At 37.4% G+C, this 26,037-nt stretch overlaps 2 protein-coding genes across 2 annotated transcripts; both read right to left on the reverse strand.

Annotated features, from left to right (window-relative positions):
* Positions 1–548: 548 nt before the first annotated feature.
* Positions 549–2,922, reverse strand: LOC149563619 (uncharacterized). The gene is made up of 3 exons (XM_089828226.1): positions 2,899–2,922; positions 1,680–1,765; positions 549–1,449 (listed from the first exon to the last, which is right to left on the reverse strand). Exons 1-3 carry the CDS (start codon positions 2,920–2,922, stop codon positions 957–959), a joined length of 603 nt encoding a protein of 200 aa, XP_089684352.1. The 3' UTR covers positions 549–956.
* Positions 2,923–4,766: 1,844 nt separating this feature from the next.
* LOC149563620 (uncharacterized) lies at positions 4,767–9,707 on the reverse strand. Its single transcript, XM_089828227.1, has 2 exons — positions 9,325–9,707; positions 4,767–5,211 (listed from the first exon to the last, which is right to left on the reverse strand). The coding sequence occupies exons 1-2, from the start codon at positions 9,705–9,707 to the stop codon at positions 4,767–4,769; spliced, it is 828 nt and encodes a 275-aa protein (XP_089684353.1).
* Positions 9,708–26,037: the final 16,330 nt, after the last annotated feature.

Below are 26,037 nucleotides of genomic sequence, written 5' to 3' on the forward strand. Positions count from 1 at the left end.
TTAGTCAATTTTAACGAATCAATAAACTATTAGTCAATCAATATGAGATGTGATGATCAACATGTAGAGTTTGTTGCCTCGGCTTCACATCCCAATTTTAATTCTCATCCAATTATTCTGTCTGCCTTTCCTGTTCTAGCAGAACTTTTTATCCAGGATTCAAATTAATGTCTCCAATTGCAGCCCTTTGTAGTTTGTGTTGTCGTAGGGGAAATCTTTTGTGAGCTGCTTTTCTTCTGCTTATTTCTTTTGTATTTCAAGGAGGAAATGAAGTTTTCTTTCTAGTTCTTTCCCCATAGAATTATCGAACTAGCTATTTTAATATATAGTTTGTAGCCCCATCCACATTTGTCCAAAAAAAAAAAAACATAAAAAACATAAAAAAACATAAAGATTGAGTCAATCATGTGTATGTAATGTTTTAACCAATTGATTAGCCTACGACCAAATTGAAACAACTCTTACAAACAGACATGAGCCCACTCAAATGAATTTTTAAACTGAGATGAATTAAAATAACACAATCAAATCCAGAAGGAACCAAATGATTGATTGTGGAAATCTCGTAAAATTAAACAGATATAATTTATATTTGAAAGGATTTTACAGCGGTATCAACCAGATCACGTCCTCTTTGAGAAAAAGGAGAAATTTAAGTTAAATTTTACCAAAATGAAAGCTGGCCACTTGCAATTCTAGATCCCGCAACGGTACTTGCACAAACACCATCGATCGTTCAATTGGGCATTCCCATAAAACTTAACGGCAGTCTCAACGTCACAAATAATTGGGAATTCTTGCAGCCTCAAAAACAGGAGATATGTGCTCAGGAACACTGATGATTATGGCAGAAAATGCCTCCCGCACATTTTAACGGCCGAAAACGGGTTCTCCGGGGTAAATCTCCCTCATAATGCATGCGAAGACACCGAATAATTCGTCGATTTCTGATAATCTCAGCAATCAAAGCCTTCGGGAATTGGGCTGAGCTTCATTTTCCACAAGTTACTGAAATCCCCAATTGTGGTCGCTCTGATTAATGATGGGGATTCCTTCAAATCATTCAGTCCTTCCAAAATTCGACGCCCATTCATGTCATACTCCATCTCAGGCTCTATTTTACAACGCCGGCACTTTCTACGGCTTTTCTTGTTCTGCTGTCGTTGCAGTGCAGCAGCTGCTCTTACGGCCATGGCTGCCATCTCTGAGGAAGGCAGGGGATTCTGCAATTTTTCCCGAGGCAGAAGAAAATAGAGGTGACCCATTTGCAATTGATGCTCTGCAGAAAGAGGGATCAAATACTGATCAAAATCCATGGAATCAGAATGAGTTACGAAGAAATCTGGTGTTTCTTTCAAAATTTGTGCTACTTCAACTGGCTCCCAAAATTCCTTAAGCCCGCCATCGTCTGATATGAGCTTGGCGGTCGGATGAGTTTCTTGGCAACGTCTATACAGCCACGAAAATGCACTTTCTTACGAAGGAGAGGACTTAGAATTTTTTTTTTGAAAAGTTAGAAAAAACAATGTAAAGGGAGTGCATTTTCGTGGCTGTTTAGCCACGGGCGAGTTTCTTGACAAGATAAACAGCGGCCCATCAAATGAAATTCGTAGATGCAATCAATGTATGTATTAATTGTGCGCCCCTCCGTCCCCCTGGAGTAGATATATAACATTAACGTTGGATCAAATGAGTCTGCTTTCAACGGTCGAAAAGAAGCATGGCGGATCCATCTAATGACGTAAGCGAAATCGTAATTGAATCTCTGAAAGTTAAATTGCCGGAGAAGCTACCTCAGAGTCAGTACTGTTCTGGTTTTGAATGTTAATTCAAAACTTATTCTAATTCCCGCATTCAAACTGAAGGTTAATTTTTTTTAAGAATTATTCCTACCAACTCGAATTCAATTCCATCAAACAAGCTGCCCGAAATTTTGATAGAGGCGATGAACTTTCAAAGATGGTTAATAGTGCTTTCTTGTTTAGGGCTCGTTTGGTTGCAGACATAAGAATGGAAAGTAGGATTGGATATTAGGAATAGGAATGGCTATTCTAATAACAACTATAAGCTTATTTTAAGAATATGTATTCCTATTCCCTTTTTCAATTGACGAAGAAATGGAAAATAAAAATGTATTCCAAATTTTGTATTCCTATTCCAACAACCAAATTAATGAAATCATCAAATATGTAGCCTATGATGAAATCGCCAAATTATATTAAAATGTAGTCATTATTTACTGGCACTTATTAACACAAATTGTATCTAAAGAGTAACGATTATCAACATTATAATCATATCTACTTATTTATTAGTCTCGAAGACTTATGTTTTCACATCATTTGACATTTATTAACCTATGGTTTCTAATAATTTTATTGTATTAATATATTTTCTTGCTACATTTCTTGATTTGTGATTGACCATCCCTATTTTAGCTAGTGGTTTAATTGATTTTTTTAGTTTTAAAAATACATACTTGGCAATTGCATTCACTTTTTTTAATTTACACCAATGAAAATATTTTATAGGACCATTTTTTAGGAGGACAAATTTGTTTCACATTTTCAATTAGTCGTAATATTTACTCAGCATAAAATTGTTTTTGAAATATAAAGCGACCAAAACTAGGGGGTCGACCCTTACAAGCAAAAAGTTGGTAACCAACACATTACCAGCAATGTCCAACAACAAGCAAAAAACTAACTAAAACTTCAAAAGACTAGAGAGTCTTCAACCAGAAACCAAACAACATAAAACTAGGAACATCTAAACTAAAGAGTCTAGAAGATCTAATACTACAGAAGTTCATCCAAATAACTATTGGCATAACAAGCCAACACCAAGTCTTAATTACAGCTAGTTACCAACAAAACCAAAAACAACAGATAAACATACAAGTCTTGGATCTGAGGATCCCATTAAACTAAAAATATCAAATTTCTTTTTTCTCCTTCCCCTTCGCAGTCAGCAGAATCCGAGACCAGTCATCAATAAGGAATTTGAAGAGCAGCTTATGGTCCTCCATATCCATTCCAGTATACTCCTTTTCCTGCGCTAGCAACTGGATGGTGGTGGCTGCGGCGTGGGTAACTTTGAGGTTAAATTTAGAGAAGGTAAAGAACTCTTCCTCTAAAACTTTAACCCTCTTTTCCAGCTTGGCATACTGCTCCACCTGCTCCTTGGTCTCTTCATTGGTTTCCATTTCCATGTTCCTTGTTTCCTCCTTGGTTTTTTGGACCTAGATTTTATCCTGCAAAACCTTTGGATTAGTAAAAACCTTAGAATTATCCTTGGCTGGGGATGAAATGGTTATGGGGGAGGTATCCATTTTACTGCTTTCTTCATAGAAGGTTATGGGCTGGAGGGAAAAGCTTGCAGGCACATTTGTAACCTCCTTGGTATCAACATTACCAACAGAAACCTAGGTCTGTGCATTATCAACAGAATTATCCTCCGAGTTTATACTTCTTTCCACCTCCTCCTTGCCTTACCTCCAGCCTCCTCCTCCAAATCCTCTTTATCCACCTCAACGGGTTTTTTTGACTTTTATCTTCTTATTACCCTTTTGCTCCACAGTCGTATTGATTTTTTTCTTTTTCTTGTTTTCTCGGCAAGGGGAGTGGCGAGGGGTGTGAATTTTAGTACCAGTACTAGTGCTCGGGGGTGAATTTTGGCGGTGGCGCTGGTTGTCAACCACCACCACCCTTGGGGGACACAGGGCAAGGTGAAACTGATAGAGGTGAAAAATTAGGCCTTGATGGATTATGGTATAGTTTTTCCCTTTACTTCTCTTTTCACTAATATCCACTACCATATCTTCAAGAGAGTGCGGAAGGTAAAATGGGATAGAAATGAAATCCCTATTTCTAAAATGATTTAACAAAGAGAAATGGTAGTAGTAATAGACACCAAACCTACCCTCTAGCGTCAAATATCTCATAAGAACCAAGCACACATCATCCCATGGGGCTAGTAGCTTGTCCCTTTTAAACCCTCCTCTGTATCGAATCTACTTCTCATTTTCCGCAAAGAAATCATTCATACTGGCCTCATCTGCGGTTTTGGTGACCTTTTTCCATTTTCCCCCTTCATTGAAAGGCTAGTTGTCATGGCAATCACTTCGTCAGTCACTTGGAAGGTGATTCCATTGATGATGACCTTGCAGTTGTTCCACCCATTGACAAATTGGAGGGCGCAATTCTCATCGTACTTCGCCATCGACTGCATGTAGGGAAAAAAACCCCCATCTTTCAGCAGAAACCAGGTGCCCATCCTATCTTTGAAGTTCTCTATCTTCGTGGGCTCCAGCCTATTCAGGTCCCCACCCATCTTAGTTTCACCAATTTTTGCCTCCCCTTCTTCAATAATGAGCATTTAAACTTCCTTTTTTGTGATATCTCTGCAACTTCTATTCGCCTTAAGCCCTTTAACAATAAACCAAAAAAAATTTCAGACCCGTGCTTGATAAGTTTCAAAATCCCATGCAAAATTATTGTGGGATTCGTGATTACTTAGCATCATTATTTTCACACCCCGAAAATCTCTGACAGTCCGATAAATGATATCCTTCATACTTTTAAATGGGGTGTAATTTGAAATCCACAATGTGTTTCCATAATTATGAAATGACATCCCTCTTAATTTGCATTCACTCCTTTTTTTGTTTGTACTGCCATGTCTCCTCATTTCCAATAGACCTTTGTTAAATTTAGTGGACATCATCACATGATTGCCAAAATTGGCCTCGACTCTAAATTTAATAATCATAATTGAATAATATTCCCACCTCTTTCCTTGGTTATCAATGACTTAATATCGTCATTGAGATCAACCATATTCCTCCAGTACATGATTGCCGTAGTTTTAAACCCCTCAACAACTACCACATTTGCCACCTTATTTCCCTCCCTGTAAATGTGTTGCAGGTGGACACTTTCTATCCCTTCTAACATTTTCTTACTATCCATTATGATATTTCGAATATTCCATCCTAGTTGGGAGACTCCCTTAACCATATCAATGATTAATTTAGAGTCCCCCTCAATTGATATTTCCTTCATTTGCATTTCCCTAGTTAGCTGAAGGCCCCAAACCAATGCCATTGCCTCGGCTAGATTATTGCTTCCATTTCTCGCTTTCCTAGCATAGACCAACAATGCATCACCATTCTTGTCTTGCAACACTCCTCCCACCACTTCTATACCTCCTCTAGTAGCACCATCGAAATTCAACTTATAATGTGAAAGGGTAGGTGGTCTCCATCTCGTTTACTGTCTCTTCATCATTTTTGAGTTATCAAAGAGGAAAAAATCCTCATGACAGCCCCATTTTTCAGCCATTAGTTCTTCTTGTCTACTTGGTTCCTCCTTTGGCATTTTACATTTAGCCACTCTTAAATTCTCCTTCAACAATTTCTCCATTATTCCGAAGACTACCTGCACTGGTTTATTCTCCTCCTTAAATATTCTATTATTTCTTTCTTTCTAGATGTGCCAGCATACATATGGTGGAACCAACTTCCATAGCAAATTCAATCTAGGGTGAGCAAAGGGACAACTCCAATTCTCTACAAATTGTCCCAGATTGTCTTTCATAACCCAGTTTAATCCAAATCTCTCCCAGAACCTACTCCAAATTTCTAAGGCAAACTGGCATTCTAGAAATAGGTGAGTTATGGTTTCCTCCTTTTCCTTGCTAAGACAAAAACGGTTTGTAATATAAAAGCTTGTTCTTTTCAAATTGTCCAATGTTAAAATTTTGCCATGCTGAGCTGTCCACTAAAAGAAATTAATTTTAGGAATAAGGTTACTAATCCAAACCTTACTCCACAATTGCGGGTGGGGATCCTTGCTAAATAGGTGTATGTAAGCTAATTTAACAGTGAAACTACCACTTGGAGTTAAATCCCAAGCCGTTGTATCCTCCTGGAAAAGTGTAGGGATTCTCTGTTCCCCAATCAATTCTTCCAATTCCTTGAGAAGTTGAATGTCCTCCTAAGACTTAGTTTCCTTGATAAGCTTCCTCCACTTCCTCCCCTGATCAATATAATCTCCAATTTTACTTCCCACATCTTCTTTAAGCAACTCCATTAACCTTCTAAATTTGTTGAAGACCAGCGGTTTCCCTCCCGTCCACTTGTCTTCCCAGAATCTAATACTAAAACCATTTCCCACAATCCACCTTGTCCCTTTCCTTAAAAATCCTCTACTTCTGACTATATTCATCTAGATTTTAGATCCTCCTAGGAGATCATTACTAAATATATTCCAATTGAAAAGGGAATTTGAGAAGTATTTAGCTTTCATAATTTTACCCCAAACCGTATTGTCTTCTTCTAATCTCTAGCGAATCTTCATGAGTAGAGCCTTATTAAGGTCTCAAAGTCTTCTTACTACCAACCCCCCCTTATTCTTTGGTTTGCACACCTCCTCCCACTTGACTAGACTGCCTTTGTTTTTCTCCTCTGTTCCTAACCATAGGAAGTTCCTTTGTATCTTCTCAATCTTCTCCGCTATGTTTTGGTTAATTTTGAATAGGGACAGGAAATAAATGGGGATACCCTAAAGAACTACTGAAAGTAACTGTAGCTTTCTAGCATTGCTTAGTATCTTACCTTTCCATCCTATGAGTTTCCTTTGAATTCTCTCCACTATCATATTCTAGAATTCATTAGTCACTTCCTTAGTGGTTAGTGGTAATCCCAGATAGGTATCCGAGAGGTTGGTAAATTGGCATTCCAAAATATTTCTTATCCTCCTTTGTAATGAGGCATTAGTATTAAAGAAATAAATCTTACTCTTATGATAATTGACTTTTTGACTTGAGCTTTCTTCATAATTATGTAGTATAGTTTTCCAAGCTTGAGCCTCTATAATTGAAGATTCTCCAAATAGGAATGTGTCACCAACAAATTTCTATAGGACTTCAGTATCTGCTATAGTAGCCGACTTAACCCCTTTAACACAACCAATATTCACAAGTTTATAGAAAGATCTCCCTAGAACTTCAGCAATCATAATGAAGAGGTAGGGGGAAAGTGGGTCATCCTACCTTAGACCTTTCTCCGCTCCAAATTTTCCCCAAGGAGAACCATTTATGAGAACAAAATATTGCACTGTGCCAACCATTACTTTGATCAAGTTTATGACTTTATTACTAAACCCCACTCTTTCAAGCATCTCATAAAGGAAATCCCACTTAACCTTATCAAAGCCTTGGAGATATCCAATTTGAATGCCATCCCTGATTTTTTGTTTTTCTCCATTGAGTGGAATAACCTCATGTGTGGTTATAGCCGCATCAAGAATCTATCTTCTTGGAACAAATCCTTTCTATGGATTGCCAATTATTCTTTCCAAAAAAGGCTTTATTTTGTTCACCAAGACTTTAGCAAATATCTTATAAATAGTGTTACATAAACTGATGGGTCTAAAATCTAGTAGGCCCATAGGTGTGGGGATTTTAGGCACTAATGCAATAAAGGTCTTATTGATCCTTTTTAACATCTTTCCTATTTTGAAAAAATCTCTAGTAGCCCAGACCAATTCAGTTTTAACAACCTCCCAAAAATGTTAGAAGAACGCAGGGGGGGACCCATCTGGGCCTAGAGCCTTATAAGCTTTCATAGAGAACACTGCACATTTCACCTCCTCCTCTGTGATATTTCCAAGAATGTGGTTGTTCTCCTCTATTCCTAGAACCTGTGGAATCATATTAATCAAGCTTCTTCTGATCACTGGATTCGCAGCCTTATTGTCCTTGACATAATCTTTGCTAAACTATTCCACCACATGTTTTCCCATCTCCTCCTAGTCTTTAAAGACCCTTCCCCCTTCCCCATCCAACCTAACAATAATGTTTCTTCTTTTATGGTTAGAGGCTAATCTATGAAAGAAATTAGTGTTCTTATCCCCTTCCTTAAGCCACTAAACTCTTGATCTTTGTTTCCAAAAGATTTCCTCCCTCAAGAGAATATCCTTCCACTTTTTTCTATACTCCTCTTCTTGAGTTGCATTGTCCAGGTTGATCCCTTCAACAATTTCCCCTTGGAGTTTTTAAAGCTTTTCCTCCACTTCACCCTTAATTTTGAATATGTCACCAAATGAATCCTTAGCCCACCTCTTCACATTCCTCCTTATGTTGTCCAGTTTTTGGGTCAGTTTGTATATCGTAGTACCATCTATCCTAATATTCCACCAGTCTTGGACTCTCTCTTTGAATTATGGGTGAGACTGCCACATGATTTCATATCTGAAAGGTTTTGACCCACATTTCAAACCATCCTCCTACAGGAAGACTATAGGGGAATGATCTAAAGTATTTCTAGTAAGATTCTCATTTCCACATCTATAAAGTCCATCTTGCCCATAAAATCATTAAGGTCTTGCAAGCTTTTTGGGCAGTCCCTATTTCCACCCAATTTCTTCGAATGATACAGGGGGGTATTAAAATCTCCCATACACATCATTTGTTTATCCTTAATGGTTTCAGTAATCCTACCCAATTTATCATGCATATCCTTGCTTCCTAATTTTCTATTAGAAGCATAGATATTGATCAACCCCCAACAATAAGTGCCAGAATGGAAATCAATGAATATAAATTTTTTATCCTTCCAAACCTCAATCCCTTTCATGGAATTTGGATCCCACATAGTAGCAATCCCCCCTGAGGCACCATCAAAATCCCTATGAAGATACTCAACACCCAACCAAATATGGCTAACTATTTTATCAAAACTAGCACTAGACATTTTAGTTTCTTGTATTAAAACACAGTCAACTTTTTCCTGAAAAATGCATTATTTCAGAGCATATTGCTTCTAGGGGTTATTTAACCCCCTCAAATTCCAAGAGACGAATTTCATTTCTTACCTCTAGTAGCTGTCTCTAGTGTAAGTTGCTTACCACTGGCCACATCCCTTATTGCTTTATTTGTCCTAGTTGCTCTGCTAGATGGTCTTCCAGTTGTCCCATAGGGTCCTACATCTAGTTTTTTCCCCCCTTCCTTTTCTTTTTTTGAACCTCCCATTCCTCATTATCCTCATCATGTAGTGAGGTAGGGCTCAAGTCCTTCTCAGCCTTTTGAATGCTTTCCATCACTTTTGCTACAATCCTCACTGGGGAAGCTTTAGCCATCGTTATTGGGGTACACACTCTCTCCTAAGTATCACCACTTGTAGCCATAATTTCCTTCTAGTTGTCACCTCCCTGAATTGTTAGGGAACTAGAAAGAGGGTGGGGAGTCACAATTTCACCATCCTCCAATAGTTTTCCATCTCTAGGCCTCCCCGTGGGTGAACTCAAGAGTTCCTCTAACTACCTTCTAAAGGGGTATTCATCCATTTTCTTTTTATCCTCCAAAGCTACCCCCTCCCTAGGGACATTTTTGTCCGGAGTGGAAAGCACTAAGGGAATCTCCATATAATGAGTAACCTGCTTTGAGGCATCAAAAGATTCCCCTAATGCTTCCATAACAATCCTTGGAGAGCCCTCCTTTTGTTTGTCCTTCTGCAATTGGATCTTACAATCCACAATAAGGTGTCCAAAATGACCACATTTTTGACAAAACAGGCCCGCATTCTTATATTCTATGGGCTGGATTCTCTCTCCCCATTTAGTCTTTAGTGTTACCACAGTGGGGAGTGCTTGATTTAAGGCTACATTCACACAGAACCTTGCGTAAACCAGCCGTGTTTTTTCCATTGTCACCTTGTTCGCTATGACAAAATAACCAAAAGAATTCCCCACCCACCTTAGGATCTTATCATCCCAAAATTCTAGCGGTAGACTAGGTAATCTAACCTAAATTGGGGCAACTTTGTTCAACACTATACAAGCATCAAAGCCTGGATGCCATTTGGTTAAGGCAAGACAATGCTTCCCATAATACCAAGTACTAGAGAGAACAAGGTTGATATCCTCCTCCAAAGTGAATTTAAAATAGAACAAGCTGCTTGGCATTGGAGAGACACCAACACTACCCTTGACCTTCCACCTCTGACTGACCCATTTGCGCACCATCTCAATAGTAGGTTGAAATGCCACAAATCTGCCAACAACACACAATTTAAGGCCAGATGTCACATTATCCACCAAATAATTTGGGAGGGAGATCACAAGGCCATTTTGACCATGGGAAATCTTGGGATCCTCCGTAAGGACATTATTCTTCAAGGGGCCAACAAGTGTGTTCTTCCAACCTGACAGGATTTCATCTGTCAGCATCTGACCACCCTTCCGAGGACCAACAATAGGGCCACCACTATCCAAAGTAGCTGTGTCAACAAAAAACTCCCCATCAACTCCAATGGTCCCACAACCATCCAGGTTGTCCTCCAAATCCCTGCAAACTGAAAGCACAAGTTGTAGGTCCGGGTAAGGAGGTGGATCTATAGGCACAAGGCCCACCATCAGCCAAATTCAAAATTCAAATTCAAAGTCTGAGCAAAAAATTTGCAAAGCGTATTCTCAAAGTTACTTTCAAGATGTTAGAAGTACTCAACATAAGTTGTTGGTAATACTCTTATTGTCTTAAAACACTAAACATAACAAATACTAATATTTTGTCTACTCAAGTTTGAAAACAATTTAATATTAATTTTTTCTTATTCTGAATTTAATTATTACTCTTGTGTGTTAGTCAAGTACAAAATTATGTACTATATTTTAAATCTAAGTTTATAATATAATGTTAAATTGATATTGAAAACATTTCATTTAATCAATTTTTTTCATTTTGATATTATTAAATGACACACATAATTATTTTATTTAATTATTAAAATTTTAAATTATTATTAAAATGAATAATGCTATAAGTTAAAAGAGTTAGAAAAACTTTTATTTTTGTTAATTAGGGTATAAATAAAATTTTGCTAATACACACCAATTGTTAGTCACAATAAAAGATGAAGTGTAGGAGCTACTTGGGAAGCTTGAAAGTACAAACTTCACACAAAATACTCTCTTAGATTTCATGTTCCTCCTTTGAAATTATATAAAAATTAGTAAATTCTTGTTACACAATATGGTATACATAGATTCTGAAATTCTTTTTTTATTATCTAGTATTCACAACATTCTACACAATTACTTTACCCTTACTAATTTTTAAAAAAAAAATTAATACATATTGTCATCTAAGAATTCACAACCTTGTTTTTTAGTATTAGACTAGACTTTATCTCTATAGAGCTCTTGTTTTTTATTAAGTAAAATAATTATTTTATAGGGGTTCTTGAAACCAACCAGTTAACAACAAAAAACTACTTAAAGTCTAGTGCTAGGAACAAAGCAACAAAAAATAGTAGGCCATTCTAGGCCACTAGAATTAAACAAAATAAAAATAGCCAAAACCCTGGGGACAGACAAAAAACCAAGAGCACCAATAAGGGCACCATTTCTTTGACCAACTCTACATTCTTGAGCTCTAGCTCTCCCATGGTCTCTGTCATGTCAGTCTTTAAATGAATATCATTCAGAGACACCTCCTCTTCCCTCTTCCTCTTAACTAATCTCCTTCTTTTGATCAAGCTCTCAACCTACAAGAAGTTATCTTCACCTATGACCCTGGACTCCTCTTTATCCTTTTCCTCCTTCTCCTTATTATTTTCCTCCATCATCAAGTGCAGCTAAATGATATCCTCATTTAATCCTTTGATTATGTTGAGGCTCTGGTTAGTTGAGCTATGGAGAGAGCTCTCCATCCTTTCCACTCTTTTTTCAATCTCAGTAACCCTCACATCTAGCTTACTTATTTTGACATTTTCATCCCCCCTTCCATTCTTTCCTACCCTTGAATTCTACACTTTATCTCTTCTATTTCATGGAAAAACCATTTAATGGATCAACAATTATCCACCATACTATTGTGGGCATTGTTTAGGAGGTTCATCCTCATTTCCCTCGCGTTTTCGCTTAGAATCACCAAAGTTGGGTCGATGAGTTCCTCCAATTGAATTCTACCATCCCTTCCCTCGACTACCTCCAAATGAATATGCTCTCTAACTAGACCCATTTTTACTATGCTTGTTTGAAAGTTCCTCCATGCATTTTCTTGCCCTTTTTCGCCAAGAGTAGTTTTTTCAAACCATATTCCTCCTTACTCTCTTCCTAAGCTTCAAGCTTGGTCTCCTTACCCTTATGATGTGCCTTCTCTACTTCCTTGTCACTACCCCTCCTCCTTTTAGTCAAACTATCATCCTTCCTACTTTCCTAAGCCTTATTGGTGCCCACCTCTTTCACATTTCCCTCCTCTTCTTTTTCCATCCCCTCTTCCTCTTCATTGCAATCCTCCACTAAGTTGACTTCATGCTTTATCCTTCACGCCATTCCTTTCCCAAACTTCTTCTTCTTCTTCCTGCCTATGTCCTTCATACTTTTGGCCACCTCCTCATCATCCTTAGACACTATCCTCTGTATTAGAAGGAAGGTAAGAGCTTTATGTTTCCTCTGAGGACTCTGCCTTATGGGACACAACTCTTCCATGGGTTTGATCTTTAAAGTGCTCATATGTAAGTAATAATAGACCCTCATGGAAGGCAGAGGTAGCATACACTTTCTTTTTAAAACCCATAATATCCTTATTTGCAAAGAAGAAAAGGTAGAAGGGGATGGAGATTTTTGTTCCATACTTGAAGTGGTTTAGGATAATGAAATGGTGGGTATGAATCTTGTCATACCTAGTATCAAGTGTAAAGTAGGAGATAATTTCCCTTAGGAAAAACCTCCAAAGTTTCTTTATAGATGTAGATTCATAGCAGGCACTGATCTTCACTAATTCCTTCAACTCCTTGGCATCCTTAGCAAATTCTCTCACAAAATTTAGGGATATTTTCTTATCTCTATAGAATTTTATGCCCTGGTTAGGAGAATCTATGACCTTCGCTATGACCCCTTCATTGACTTGGAAATTAATGCCATATATCTTTAGTTTCCTATCTTTCCAAGACTTAACCATAAGGTCAATTACCTTAGGATTCCAACCATTAAGTTTTTCAATGGAGGTCGAGAGGTCACCTTCCATAAGCTTTTCCCACACCTTTGATATCCTCTTTCACTTCTTCACTTCACCCTCCAGCTCTCTCTAATGTCTTTCCTTGACCATATTGTTGTAGAAAATAGAGCAACAATTTTGTGTTCTCCAAATGCGAAGAGCCTAGCATTGGTTTTTCTCACAAAAATTGTACTTGTCACTATCCTCAGTAAAGCAATTGTAATAAAAATTATTGATCACTCAAAAAAATGTGCCACAAAACCCCCTAATTATGATATCTCTATTTTTTCCCATGCTAAGCTTTCTTTACATTAAAAGTGTGATTGACAACATTAACTTCCATTATTACACTTTATGTTCCCATCCTCCCTTGGATTCTCTCAATCTCAATTAAGCTTTTAGTGGCCATCGAAAACCCCTCACCACTTAGCCATATGTGTAACATTTCTGTACTAACTGCCTCATTAGCCATATAGTTAGCAACCACATTAGCCTCACGGTAAACATGTGACACATAGACCCTCTCGAAGGTAAGTAAAATTTGTTTTGTTTCCTCCATCATATTCTTTATACTCCAGGATGGAGAGTGTTCACCCCTAAGGCATTTGATGATATTATTTGAATCTCCCTCAAGCCATAGAATTTTAATCCTGACCTCTTTAGCCAACTTGGTGGTTTGAAGGGCCTCCTCATAGTGGTTAGTTTGATGTCCTAGGGGGAAAGTAACCACATCTATACCATACCCATGACAAATCCTGATCACCCCTCCACTACCCACAACTCCTAGGTTACCTTTGGCTACACCATGAAAGTTGGTTTTGTGCCAATCCTTTGGGGGTAAAGACCAATGACATTACTTCCTTCTTTTCTGAGTACTACTACCAATTTCACTAGCGAACAAGTTAGACCCTTTATTAAAAATATAATTCTCCAAAAGGGCATTTTGAATTTTACTAGACACAATATTAGTAGGAAGGCTAGCATTCTTAAAGGTGCGGTTATTGCATTCCTTCCAAATACCCATCCAAAGTGAGGCAAAGCCCATTTACTTATTGCTTGGAGCCTCGATTCCTTCCAAGAGTCATCCCATTGCCTAAAGAATTCAATAGTCGAGATAGGAGCACACCAACTCATCCCAAAAGGTTGACTAAAAATAGACCACACCTCTCTAGTGAAGGAGTAATGAATAAATAGGTGATCCACAGACTTAGCTTGGTTTTTGCAAAGGACACATCTATAAGGAATAAGAAGGCCCCTTTTACTAAGATTGTCTATAGTCAAGAACCTATTTTATAGTCAAGATCCTATTCTGGAGTAAAGGCTAGAAGAAAATATTGATTTAAGGGATAAGACCAAGGAACCATGCCTTATCCTAGTTCGGTCTCAAATATTGCCTCATAATAGCTTGGTACCTTGAAGCCAATGAATAGATGCCATAAAAAGTGTTCTCCCAAACAAGTTGGTCCTGATCCTCATTCAAAACTACATAGTTGAGAATAGTCATCAAAGGTTCAAGATCCCCAAATATAGAAGAAAGATCCCTCCAACCTTGGCCTTGTTTGTAATCACTAACAAATCTATCATACCTCTGGATACAAATACAAGCCCATCTTTCATATTTAGGAATGTTGTGAAGAGGCTCCTAGATCAGCCAATTGTCCTCCTAGAATAGGGTGTCCTTCCCATTACCAACACTCCATTTTGCCTTGTTGTTGGTCATCTCTAAAGGCTCTTAAAATGCCATTCCATATATTTGATCCATTGGGAATTGACCCTCCAAAGAGAAAGTCTCTTATTGAAGGTCTATGAAGGTATTCATCTTCCATGATGTCCCTCCAGTTCCCTTTGCTAGTAAAAGATTCTCCAAATCTATTTAGCTTGGAGAGCTTTATTGAAAGGTCTCAGTTTTTTGATACCCAACCCCCCATTCTCTTTTGGGAGGGACACATTGTTGCATGCCACTAGGGGAAATCTCTTATTGTCTTCTAATCTCGACCAAAGAAAATTCCTCTAGATCTTCTTCAAATGATCAACAAACTTGCTGGGAGTCCCATAGAGACTTAGAGCATAAGTTGGGCAATTCTGAAGAGTAGATTCAACCAATTGAATCTTGCTAGCTTGGCTAAGAGTGACTCCTTTCTAGCCTACCAATTTCTTATTAAACCTTTCAATTAGGCTATTCTAGAAGGAATTAGGGGGTTTGAGGCCCACGGGAGACCCAAATATATAGAAGGGAGGCTTCCCAATTTACAACCCAGAATAGTAGCAATCTTCATTTGTCTCTTAAATAGAGTGTTAATGAAGAAAACAAAGCTCTTGCTCAAGTTGATTAGTTTCCTCGAGCTCCTAGAGTAAGAACTCATGATCTTTTTCACCACTCTAGCTTCACCAACTATGGCTTCCCCTCCCATTAAGGTGTTGTCTCCAAATTGTTGGTGAGAGAAAACCAGGGGACCAGAAGAAGGTTTGATTCTAGACAGAGCACTAGAATTTCTATTGGCTAAAATCATCCTTCCAAGACATTCAGCCAAAATAATGAAAAGAATGAGTGACATTAGATCTCCCTGCTTGAGCCCTCTTGAAGGTTTGAAGAAGGCTAAGGGGGATCCATTGACCAAAATAACCAGAGAGGTAGTTCTCACCAGCTGGTTAATAAGTTTGATAACCCTTGAATTAATATCAAAGTCTCTAAGAACTTTGAAAAGAAAGGACCAATCCACATGATCATAAGCCTTGGACATGTCAAGCTTGAGGAGGAAACCTTCTCTCTTACCTTATTCCAAAGAGTGGATAACTTCATGGACAATCATAATTGAGTCCAAGATTTGTCACCCTGAGACAAAGCCAAATTGTTGAGGAGCTATAATGGAAGGGAGAACCTTGATAATCATTGAAGCCATCCCTTTAGAAATAATCTTGTAATTTGAGTTGCAAAGGCTGATAGGTCAAAATTGGTCCATAGAACCCACCCTAGCCACTTTCAGAATAAGCAAAAGGAAAGTGGCATTTACCTCCTTGAGTAGACTCCTAGCTCCAAAGAACTCTTGAACCACTTTGGTGACATCCAGGTGGACTACATTCCATAACATTTGAAAGAAAAAATATGGGAAACCATCTAGGCCTAGGGACTTGTTGGTTGCAAGAGAAAATATAGCTTGCTCAACTTCCAAAGAGGAAGGGATATCGTCAATCATTACATTCTCCTCAAGTTGGATCAGAGCTGGGATATTCAAAATGTTTTCCATCTGATATTGTTCCACCATAGTAGGATCTTTTCAAAGAAGATTAAAGAAGAAAGATATAGCCTCAATAGCTATATCATTTTCCTCTTCCAAAACAACTTCCCCCCTACTTGATTTTTTCCATTCTATAATGAACTTTGTGTTTTAGAGTAGAGGTGTGGAAGAAACTAGTATTTTGGTACCCCTCTTTTAACTAGACAACCCTTGATCTTTGTTTCCAATAGGCCTCCTCTTGACTAATTATGTTGTGAAGCTCTATTGGAATAGATTTTTTTTTCCACCAACCTCTCTTCATTATATCCCTCCTTCTAAATGACATCTTGAATAGTGTTGAGGTCCTCTAAGATCTATGCTTTGGAGTGAAATATGTTACCAAAATTAGACTTGTTCCACTTTCTAATATTCAGCTTTATGTTTCTCAGCTTCTTACCCACCTTGAACATGGCAGAACCCTCTATGTGGATGTTCCACCACTCCGAGATACAAAGAGAAATATCTGGATGAGAAGTCCACATTTTCTCAAATCTGAAGGGGAAGTTACGTTTGATAGTAATGGGATCCAAAGTGAGAGAAACATGAGAGTGATATGATCTTGACCAGACCATTAAAGTTAGATTGCAATAGTTTGAACTCATCTAGTCCAAAGAAATAAGAGCCCTAATCAATTGAACTTGAATGCAATCTCTACCCACTCTCCTATTGAACCAAGTGAAGAGACCACCCTATAGATGAACATCTAGTAAAGCTAGTTCATTGATAAAGTCAGAAAGGTCTTGCGTACTATCCAGATCTAGCGCCAAGCCCCCTTATTTTTCATCATCCCTTAAAGAGGTGTTGAAGTCCCCCATGATAATATAGGTTCCCACTTGGAATCTAGATAAAAAATTCTTTATTTTACCCCAAAGTTCCTCCTACCATTCTTAGTATTGGGAGCATACACATTCAAAAGATACCAAAATTCTTTAATATTTTCAACTTGAATGAGAATAATATTACCTTCATTGTATAATACATGTGACTTGAAAAGATTTGAATTATAGAGAGTAAGAAAACCTCTCGAAGCCCCATCTACATTCGTAGCAAATCCCTCCAAGCTTTGACTTAAAGAGATTCTCTCCACCGACTCCTTTCTCATTTTGGTTTCTTAAATTAGGATGAAATTCGGTCTATGATCCCTTAACATACTTCTAATTACCTCTTGTTTGTGGACTTAATTGAGTTCTCTAGGACATGACCTCCATTTCTTCTTTTCAAGGTAGGCCTCTTGGATGCTCTTTTGCCTCCCATTTGCTAGATTCCTTCTAGTCTCCTCTTTCCTATTCTGACTATGATTATTTCTCCCATGAGTCTTTGGTTTTTCTCCAACATCAACCTTCACTCTAATTCTAGTTACAGCTAGAGAGACTGTTAAAGGGTCACGACTCTTCTTTTTCTTTCTAATAGTTGTCTATTCCCCCTGACTTTCATCAATACAACTTGCAAACAAAGCCTCCATTTGAGTTACTTGACCCATCGAAGAAGATCTTACCAATTCCACCACTCTTGAGGTCTTCCTAGGACAGGCAATCCCCTAGCTAAGACTACCAATTCTTGTGGGTTTAAGCCTGTAGGATTGAGCTACCTCCACAATCACTACTAGATCTTGGGAATTGAGTGCATTAGATATTTCCCCTTCTATTTTTGGGTTTGTACTTGCTATCCTTGAGAGGTACCCTTGGAAGATTTCCCCCATAGGGCATGATTTCAACTTGTTATCTAAAGCTTCTGGTTTAGAATCTAATTGTTGCTTCTTTTCCAAAAGTGTTTGTGATTCATCAACCTTAGCTTTGATTCCTCTGGACTCTGCCCCTTGGACCCCATCAATAGCCAGTGGCAGGGCAACCACTATTCCCTCCTGCTACTGCTCTGGAGTAGGTTCATGGTTAGTTTTTTCCTTTTGTCTCCAAACTCTCTCTCCCTCTTTGGAATTATTGATTTTTTCCTTTGGCATTCCCTTGGCCTTACCTTTATTTTGAAACTATCTCATGGAGTTTTCCTCTTGAAGCCTAGGGAAAAGCTTAGCTACATGGCCTACCTTCTTGTACTGAAAGAAAGCAAAGAGAACACTTTCAAAATCTAGCTTTTGGATATGGATACCCATCTTAGAGTGGAGATACACCACCTTTGACATATCTTATCTCTCACTGACCCCAATGCATATTCTAGCATATGTTAACTAGCTCCTTGACATTGTGACCAGGTCTATGGATAAGAGCTCCCTAAAATATTTTTCTATGCCATCAAAAAGATCCTCATACTAAAACTCCATTGGAATTTTAGGCAGATGAACCGAAACAGGAACTTGCACAAAGAAAGAGTCATTGAGATCCAACTTTGAAGTCCATTTCTACAGGGCTAGAGTTGAATATCCAAAGGACTAGGACCCATCACATATAATCCTCATGAGATCCTCCATGCATGAGAACTCAAAGGAGAGGAAACCCTTTCCTATAGCTGCAATCTTCGCATGCCCTTTCAGGTCCCATTTTTTTCTTACACAGGTACTCACAATGTCAGTATTTAGCCTTGGGCCTATGAACTTCCCAACTAGAGAGAACACCATGAAAGTGATGCTATGATCTACAAGCTCATCAGGGATTTCTACTGCATACATCCCCTTTTATTTGTCTAAGATGTCTTTTATCTCTAGGAACAAAGACTTGCCTATGAGCTTGATACCAAAGAGAGAAGAGCATCATCCTTTCAAACCCACGCCTATGACATTCTGAACAATTTGGGGGCCCAGTAGTTTTTGACTAGATCTCAAAGCATCCTTCCAAAGAACCTACCTTAATACCCTTGGGCCTTCATTCCTAGAGGGAACGTTATTCCCCCGGTCATCGTCCTCATGGAAGGCACCTGAACCCTTCTCTACTCCATCCTGGATAGAATTGCCCAAAGTAGAATTAAAATTTCTGATCTCTCCTATTCCCACTCCTATTCCCACTCTTGCACCACATGCCATTATGGAAGAAAATTGTATGATATGTATTATATGTATTTCTTTTAAAATTGTTGTGAAGACATTTATTGGATATCTCACCCTTTTGTCCATTCTGACAATAGCATTAGTGATAAAGCATTGTCCAACACATTCCAATAGGTACAACAACTTCTCTCAGACATGATGCATAAAACCAAGAAAATAAAATTCAAGAAATGTTAAATTCAAGGGAAACTATCGATAACCCTTTCGATCTTTGTGGACTATTTTAGCTTCTTGGTCCCTATTTAATCTGCACTAAAATAGGTGAGTTAAAATTGAAAATAAAGAAACAGTTAACCATTGATGAAAAATTGATCACATGATCTAATTTAGAAATGATCAAATAATTTATCATAGAATGTGCAAATTTCATACATTAAATTGAAACAAGGCTTGGTATATCTTATGTAAAGTTGAAGAAATTGAAGTTCAATTCAATCCAAAATAATGCTGGCTATTTGTAAATCTAGATCTTGCAACGACACTTTCACAAATACCATCAATTGTTCAATTGGGCTTTCCCACAAAACTTAATGAAAATCTCAACATCACAAATGATTGGGGATATAGATTTACAAATAGTAGGAAAATATTTTTATGGGCATTCCCATTAAACCAAACTTAAACACAGTTTAATCTCACTGATAGCAAGGAATTCTTGCAACCATAAAACAAGGGAAATCTTCTTAGGATTACTGATTATGCCAGAAAATGCCTAACACACATTATAATGGCTGCAACAAGTTTCTCTATATAATTTTTCTTGCAATATATGTGAAGGTAGTGAATAATTTTTTGATTTGGGGTATTTTTAGGAATTGGGTTGAGCTTCATTTTCTACAAGTTACTGAAATCCCCAATTGTGGTCACTCTAAAAGATGGTGATTCCTTCTAATCATTCAATCCATCCAAAAATTGGCACTCATCGATGTTTTACTCCACCTCAAGTTTTATTTTATGGTATTTTCTACAATTTTATCTATTCTATTTTTGTTGTAGTGCAACAACTGCTTTTACGGCCATGTCAGCCATTTAACAGAAATGCAAGGGGTTTTGCAATTTTCCTCGAGGTAGAAAAAAATAGAGGTGACCCATTTTCAATCGATGCTCTATAGAAAGGGGATCAAATACTGATTGAATTCTAAATTCTGAAGAAATCTGGGTTTTCACTCAAAATTTGTGCTACTTTTATAGGCCCCCAAATTAATAGCTTGGCAGTCCAATGAGTTTCTTGACAATATTAACAGTTGCCCATCAAATAAAACTTGTTGATGTAAAATAAAAAGTGTGGTTTGAATTGTGTGCTCCCGATCCCCTAGAGAAGATTTATAACTGAGGATGAAGTGAGTTTGATTTGAACGTTAAAAAAGCATGATCGATCCATCTAGTGACATAAGTGAAATCGTAATTGAATCTAAAAATGTTTTTGAATTAAAAAGAAACCAAAACAAGGGGGTTGGCCCTTACAATAGTCAAACTGATCAACAACCAATAGATATAATTACCCCCTAATGCTTTTAATCACCAAAAACATCACCCGAAAAGATAAAAATAAGAGTTTTACCAGGCATCAAACTACTATTTCCTATACTGTAACAGCATAGACTGTAAAAGGTTTTAAACCAAGGCACAACCACCTTAAAAGTAATAGAGTTCATGAACCAACAAGCTAATAACATAGAAAACAAAGAGGAAAAAGCCCTAATTGGGCTTCTTGTCTTCCTTCCCTTTAACGAGGATGTTGGCCCAGTCCTCTACCAGTAAGTTAAACAACATTCTAGCATCTTCATTGGTCAAATCTCCCTACTGGTTATCCTTCAATAGGTGCAAAGTATGTTGGAAATCTGATTGAAAAGCTCATTATTGAAGCTCAAAGAGGGAGATTGTTGCAAAGAAAGAAGATTGTTGTTTTCAATCATTTTTTTGTCATTAATGTCAAACTTGCTATTTGTAGGAATGGCATTTTCTTATAAGATCCAAGTACTATCACTTAGTTGATTGATGAAGAGGATTTGATCAACAAGATGTAACAAGAGCACCTAAGGGAAAGGTTGAGTTATGATGTTGTAATGAAGTACAAGGATCAATTAGAACAATGGCTAAATGATGCATTGATAACATACTCAAGGATATAGAGGTTGGTCACACTTAGAAACATTAGAGGAAGAAGTTGTATCAAGGTTGACTGCAAAGCTTAAACTAAGATTATTAGTGGGTTCCAAGCAAGTTAGTTGAAGTCGAGCAAACTCTCAGTTGGAGCTGAGTAACATAAATTCTAGTGTGTGCCGAGTGATCTTTAGGTGCCGAGTGAAGTTCAAGTGTCAAGCATCAGAAAATATTAGTTGGTGTCAAGTGATCTTCAGGTGTCGAGCATCAGGTAAAACACAGTTGATGCTGAGTAACACAGTATGTGTTGAGCACTAGTATTTCAATAGTGCTAAGCTGCTGCATTATTTCAAATGACAAAGATTCACCAAATATGAGCTGAAAAAATGGTTACCTTGAATTTTGTGAACGAGTTGGAAGATAAGGATGATGAGCTAGTGGCACATAATTCTATGTAAACTTTTTTTAGGCAAATTCAAGAGGGTAATTCAAGAAGTTTCTAGAGGAAACAAAATATGGGTTAGATGCAATGAATCCTACCTAATCTATACGAATTGAAATTAAAGAATGGAAGAATCGAGAAAGAAAAGGAACTCTAAGAATTCTATTTAAGGAGTCATAGACCAAGAAGAAAATGCTACTAATGCTATTGTTGTTGAAGTGCCAAATTGTGAAGTGCGTAGAAGGGTGTCAAGGAGAAGACATCTAGGAGAAGGAAGAGCACAGAGGCTCTGCTTCTACAAGTGGTTATGAAGAGATGATTGCAATGGTACATTGAGCATGGAGACTCAAGGAGACTAAGCTTGACAGGAGGGCAAGCTATCAAGAGTTGTAGAGATCGAAGGCCAGGCAATGGTATGAGTTGTGAAGTGATCTAAGATCTACAAGTTAAGTTGTATGTTGTAGTCAGGTCAAGATTTTCTAATACTCTCTATAAATTGTATTAGATATGAAAATCCTATGGACTTAGGTTGGTTTAATAACCATTTGTAAATCCTTTAATAGGGTAGCATTCCAAGTGAATGTTCTAAAGTCCTCTAACCAGGCCCACTTCTAACAGTGTGGTTAAATCCTCTAACAAGGTCACATTTAATAGTGTGTTGTAAGCCTTTAATAGGGCATGCCTTTCATAGGGCATCACTTCAAAAGAGTGAAAATTGAGTAGCATGTTACTGGTGGTTTTTTCCAAATTGGGTTTCCACATAAATCATTGTGTTATGTGTTGATTTCTTGTGTGTTATGCTTGCATATTGATTTATAGTAACTTGCTGATTAGAAAAGGTAAAGCTTGGATGAATGATTGGTTGAATGGGCTCACTATACTTAGTGAAAAGTTTGAATAAGACATTTGGACCTTTAATAACTAATTCAACTCCCCCTCTAAGTTATTCTAAAGAATTTCTAACAATTGGTATCAGAGCCATCTGCTGATTTAGTTTCAAGGTACTAGAAGTAGGAAGATCAAAATGTCCAAAAGAGAAGTTCCCAAGTTTAATAAAGAAAACTTTGCTGCATGAAAAAGTCTAATGAAATTGCACCTTGGATCAATAGGTGACTATGCAAAAACCTCAATTGGAATAGAACATGTAAATCTAGTAGGACCTCTTACTACAGATGATTTATATAGAAAGAAGGAGCACAATCAAGCAATGTTGGAGATTGCCTCTGCACTTAATTATGTAGAATATGATGACATCAAATATTGTGACACTACATTCAAGATGTGGAAAGCCTTATCAAATATCTATGGAGGAGATCAGAATGTCTAGAAAGCAAAGAGAGAAAGCCTAAGAGGAAATTTTGATGACATGAAAATGCTGCTCAATATGCTGCAAGAATGAAAGAAGTGGTAAGTGCAATAAGAAGTCTAGGTGGTCAACTGGAATAAGAAACTGTCATCAGCAAATACTTAAGAACTCTGCTCCCTATCTATGCTATTAGAGTTTTAGCCATCCAAGAGCTAAGCTGTGTACAAGGGAACACACTAACCTTTGAAGGAATAGTGGGAAGACTTACTGCATTTGAATTGTCAAATTTTGATAAATACAAACCTGAGAACCTTGAATCTACTTTCTAGGCCAAGATGACAATAAAAGACACTAAGGAAGAGACATCAAATGAGAAGAGAAGAAACGGAAAACATGCATCGAGTGATAGCAACGTAGATGAGGAAGATGTGGAACAGTTAGAAGCACTACTGGATAGGAGATTCTATAGAGGCAAAGGTAAATTGAAAGGTAAGCTCCCTATCATATGTTTCAATTGTAATGAAGTAGGTCATACTGGTGCAAGATGTACACAAATGAAGAACTAAAAAGAAGGAAACAAGTACAGGAACAAGAGGGAAGATGATAGCAAAGACTATAAGGAAAAAGGAAAAAGATGCTATATTGTTGAAGAAGATTCTAATGAGAATGATGATGAAGTAGTCTATGTGGCCATGAAGGATGAATTAGATAAAGATGAAGATGAAGCAACAACATTGGTTACCTATGTGAACAAGAATGACAAGTGGATCATAGACAGTGGATGCTCACATCACATGACAGGAGATAAAAGTAAGTTCATTACCTTTACTCAATATGATGGAAACAATGTTAGATTTGGTAATGTGCTCCATGTCAAATCAAAGGAAAAGGCTCTATTAAACTCACAAAAAAAATTTCATGTGATAATGCATACTATGTTGAAGGATTGAACTACAACTTGTTGAGTGTATCATAGTTAGGCAATGTAGGTTGCAAAGTTGAATTTGGAAACAAAATTGCTATGATCTATGACATTGATGCAAATTTGAAAGAAAAAGGTGAACAAACTAGGAGTAATATGTTTTACCTAGATATGGAAGATGCAAAATGTGTTGTTGTTAGACTTGATGATTTGTGGTTGTGGCATAAAAGGTTGTGTCATGTTAACTTTGATAATCTGATCAGCATTAGCAAGAAGAAAAAGGTTAGAGGGTTGCCAAAACTAAAGAAACCTAAAAACACAATATGCAAACAATGTCAACTAGGGAAGATGACTAAGTCTAGTTTCAAATGAAAAACATACACTTCCAAAGAAGTACTAGAGTTAGTCCATAGAGACTTATGTGGTCCAATCGAAGTGCAAAGCTATCTAGGAGAAAAATACATAAAGCTATTTGTAGATGATTGTTCCAAGATGATGACTGCTATGTTTTTAAAGCAAAAATCTAATGCATTCCAAATGTTTAAGTGGTATTTGGCTAGAGTTGAGAAGGAAATAAGAAAGAACCTAAAATTTCTAAGGTCAGACAGAGGAGGTGAGTTCACATCAAAAGAATTTGAGATATTCTGCAATGACAAAGGCATCAAAAGGAAAACATTAGCACCAAGAACTCCACCATAGAATGCTATTGCTGAAAGGAGGAATAGGTCAATGATTGATTGTGCTAGAACCTTGATAATGGAGAAAAATGTTGCACTAAAATACTAGAGAGAAGCTGTAAGTACCACATATTACAACTGAATATAGTCCAAGTCAAGAAAGGTACAAATGCAACACCTTTTGAATTATGGTATGGTCACTCACCTAATGTTAAATATTTCAAAATATTTGGCTGTAAATGCCATATTCTTAAAGATACTAGAAATGGAAAGTTTGATGCAAAAAGTGATGAAGGCATATTCCTTGGATACTCCACTAGAAGCAAAGCATATAAATATTTGAACACTAACACTAACAAGATTGTGGAGAGTCCAAATGTAAATTTTGATGAGCATGCAGAAGTTCAAGTTGATGAGTCCAAGCAATCAGAGGATTATAGATCCTTTGTATACTTTTATGAAGGAATGACTTTTGAAGACAATGGTGCAAATCAAGTTGAGAATCAACAACAAATTTTAGTATCTACCAAGTCACAGCTAGTGAATGTTGAGCAACATTTAGAAGTCGAGCTACAGAATGTAGAAAATGCACATTCTAACTCTAAAATTAGTGCACATGAGAGAAATGATGAAGTGCCAGATGAAGAAGAACAAAATGACTCTGAAGCTAAAGGATCAAACATGGAAATAAGGACATAACCAAGATTAGCCAAGTATGTGAGAAGACATCACCCTGTAGAACAAATCATTGGTGACAAGGATGACAAACCAATGACAAGGAATAGACTCAGGAATGAATCATTTCTATTGAGCAAGGTTGAACCTAAAATAGTGAAAGATGCCCTACAAGATGATGACTAGTATAAAGTCATGGAAGAGGAGATAGATCGGATTGAGAAGAACAAAACATGGACCCTAGTTCCTAGACCAGCTAATAAGAATGTGATTGGTACCAAATGGGTGTTTAGAAACAAACTCGATGAGAATGTTGAGATAACAAGAAACAAAGCCAAACTAGTTAGCAAAGGCTATGCAAAAGAAGAAGGACTGGATTATGGGGAGACATTTTCCCCTATTGCAAGAATGAAAGGAGTAAGAAAATTACTTGCATATGCTACATACAAAGGTTTCAAAGTGTACCAAATGGATGTGAAGTCTCCTTTTCTGAATGGTATACTAGAAGAGGAAGTCTGCATAGAACAACCAGAGGGATTTGTAGATGACAAGAACAAGGACATGGTTTGCAAACTGCATAAACACCTAGAGCATGGTATGGGAGATTGCACAAATATCTTGTGAAGATAGGATTTGAGAGAAC

The sequence above is a fragment of the Cupressus sempervirens genome, chromosome 4, assembly GCF_028749045.1.
Source record: "Cupressus sempervirens isolate cs-2001-9-10 chromosome 4, ASM2874904v1, whole genome shotgun sequence".
Taxonomy (NCBI): Eukaryota; Viridiplantae; Streptophyta; class Pinopsida; order Cupressales; family Cupressaceae; genus Cupressus; species Cupressus sempervirens.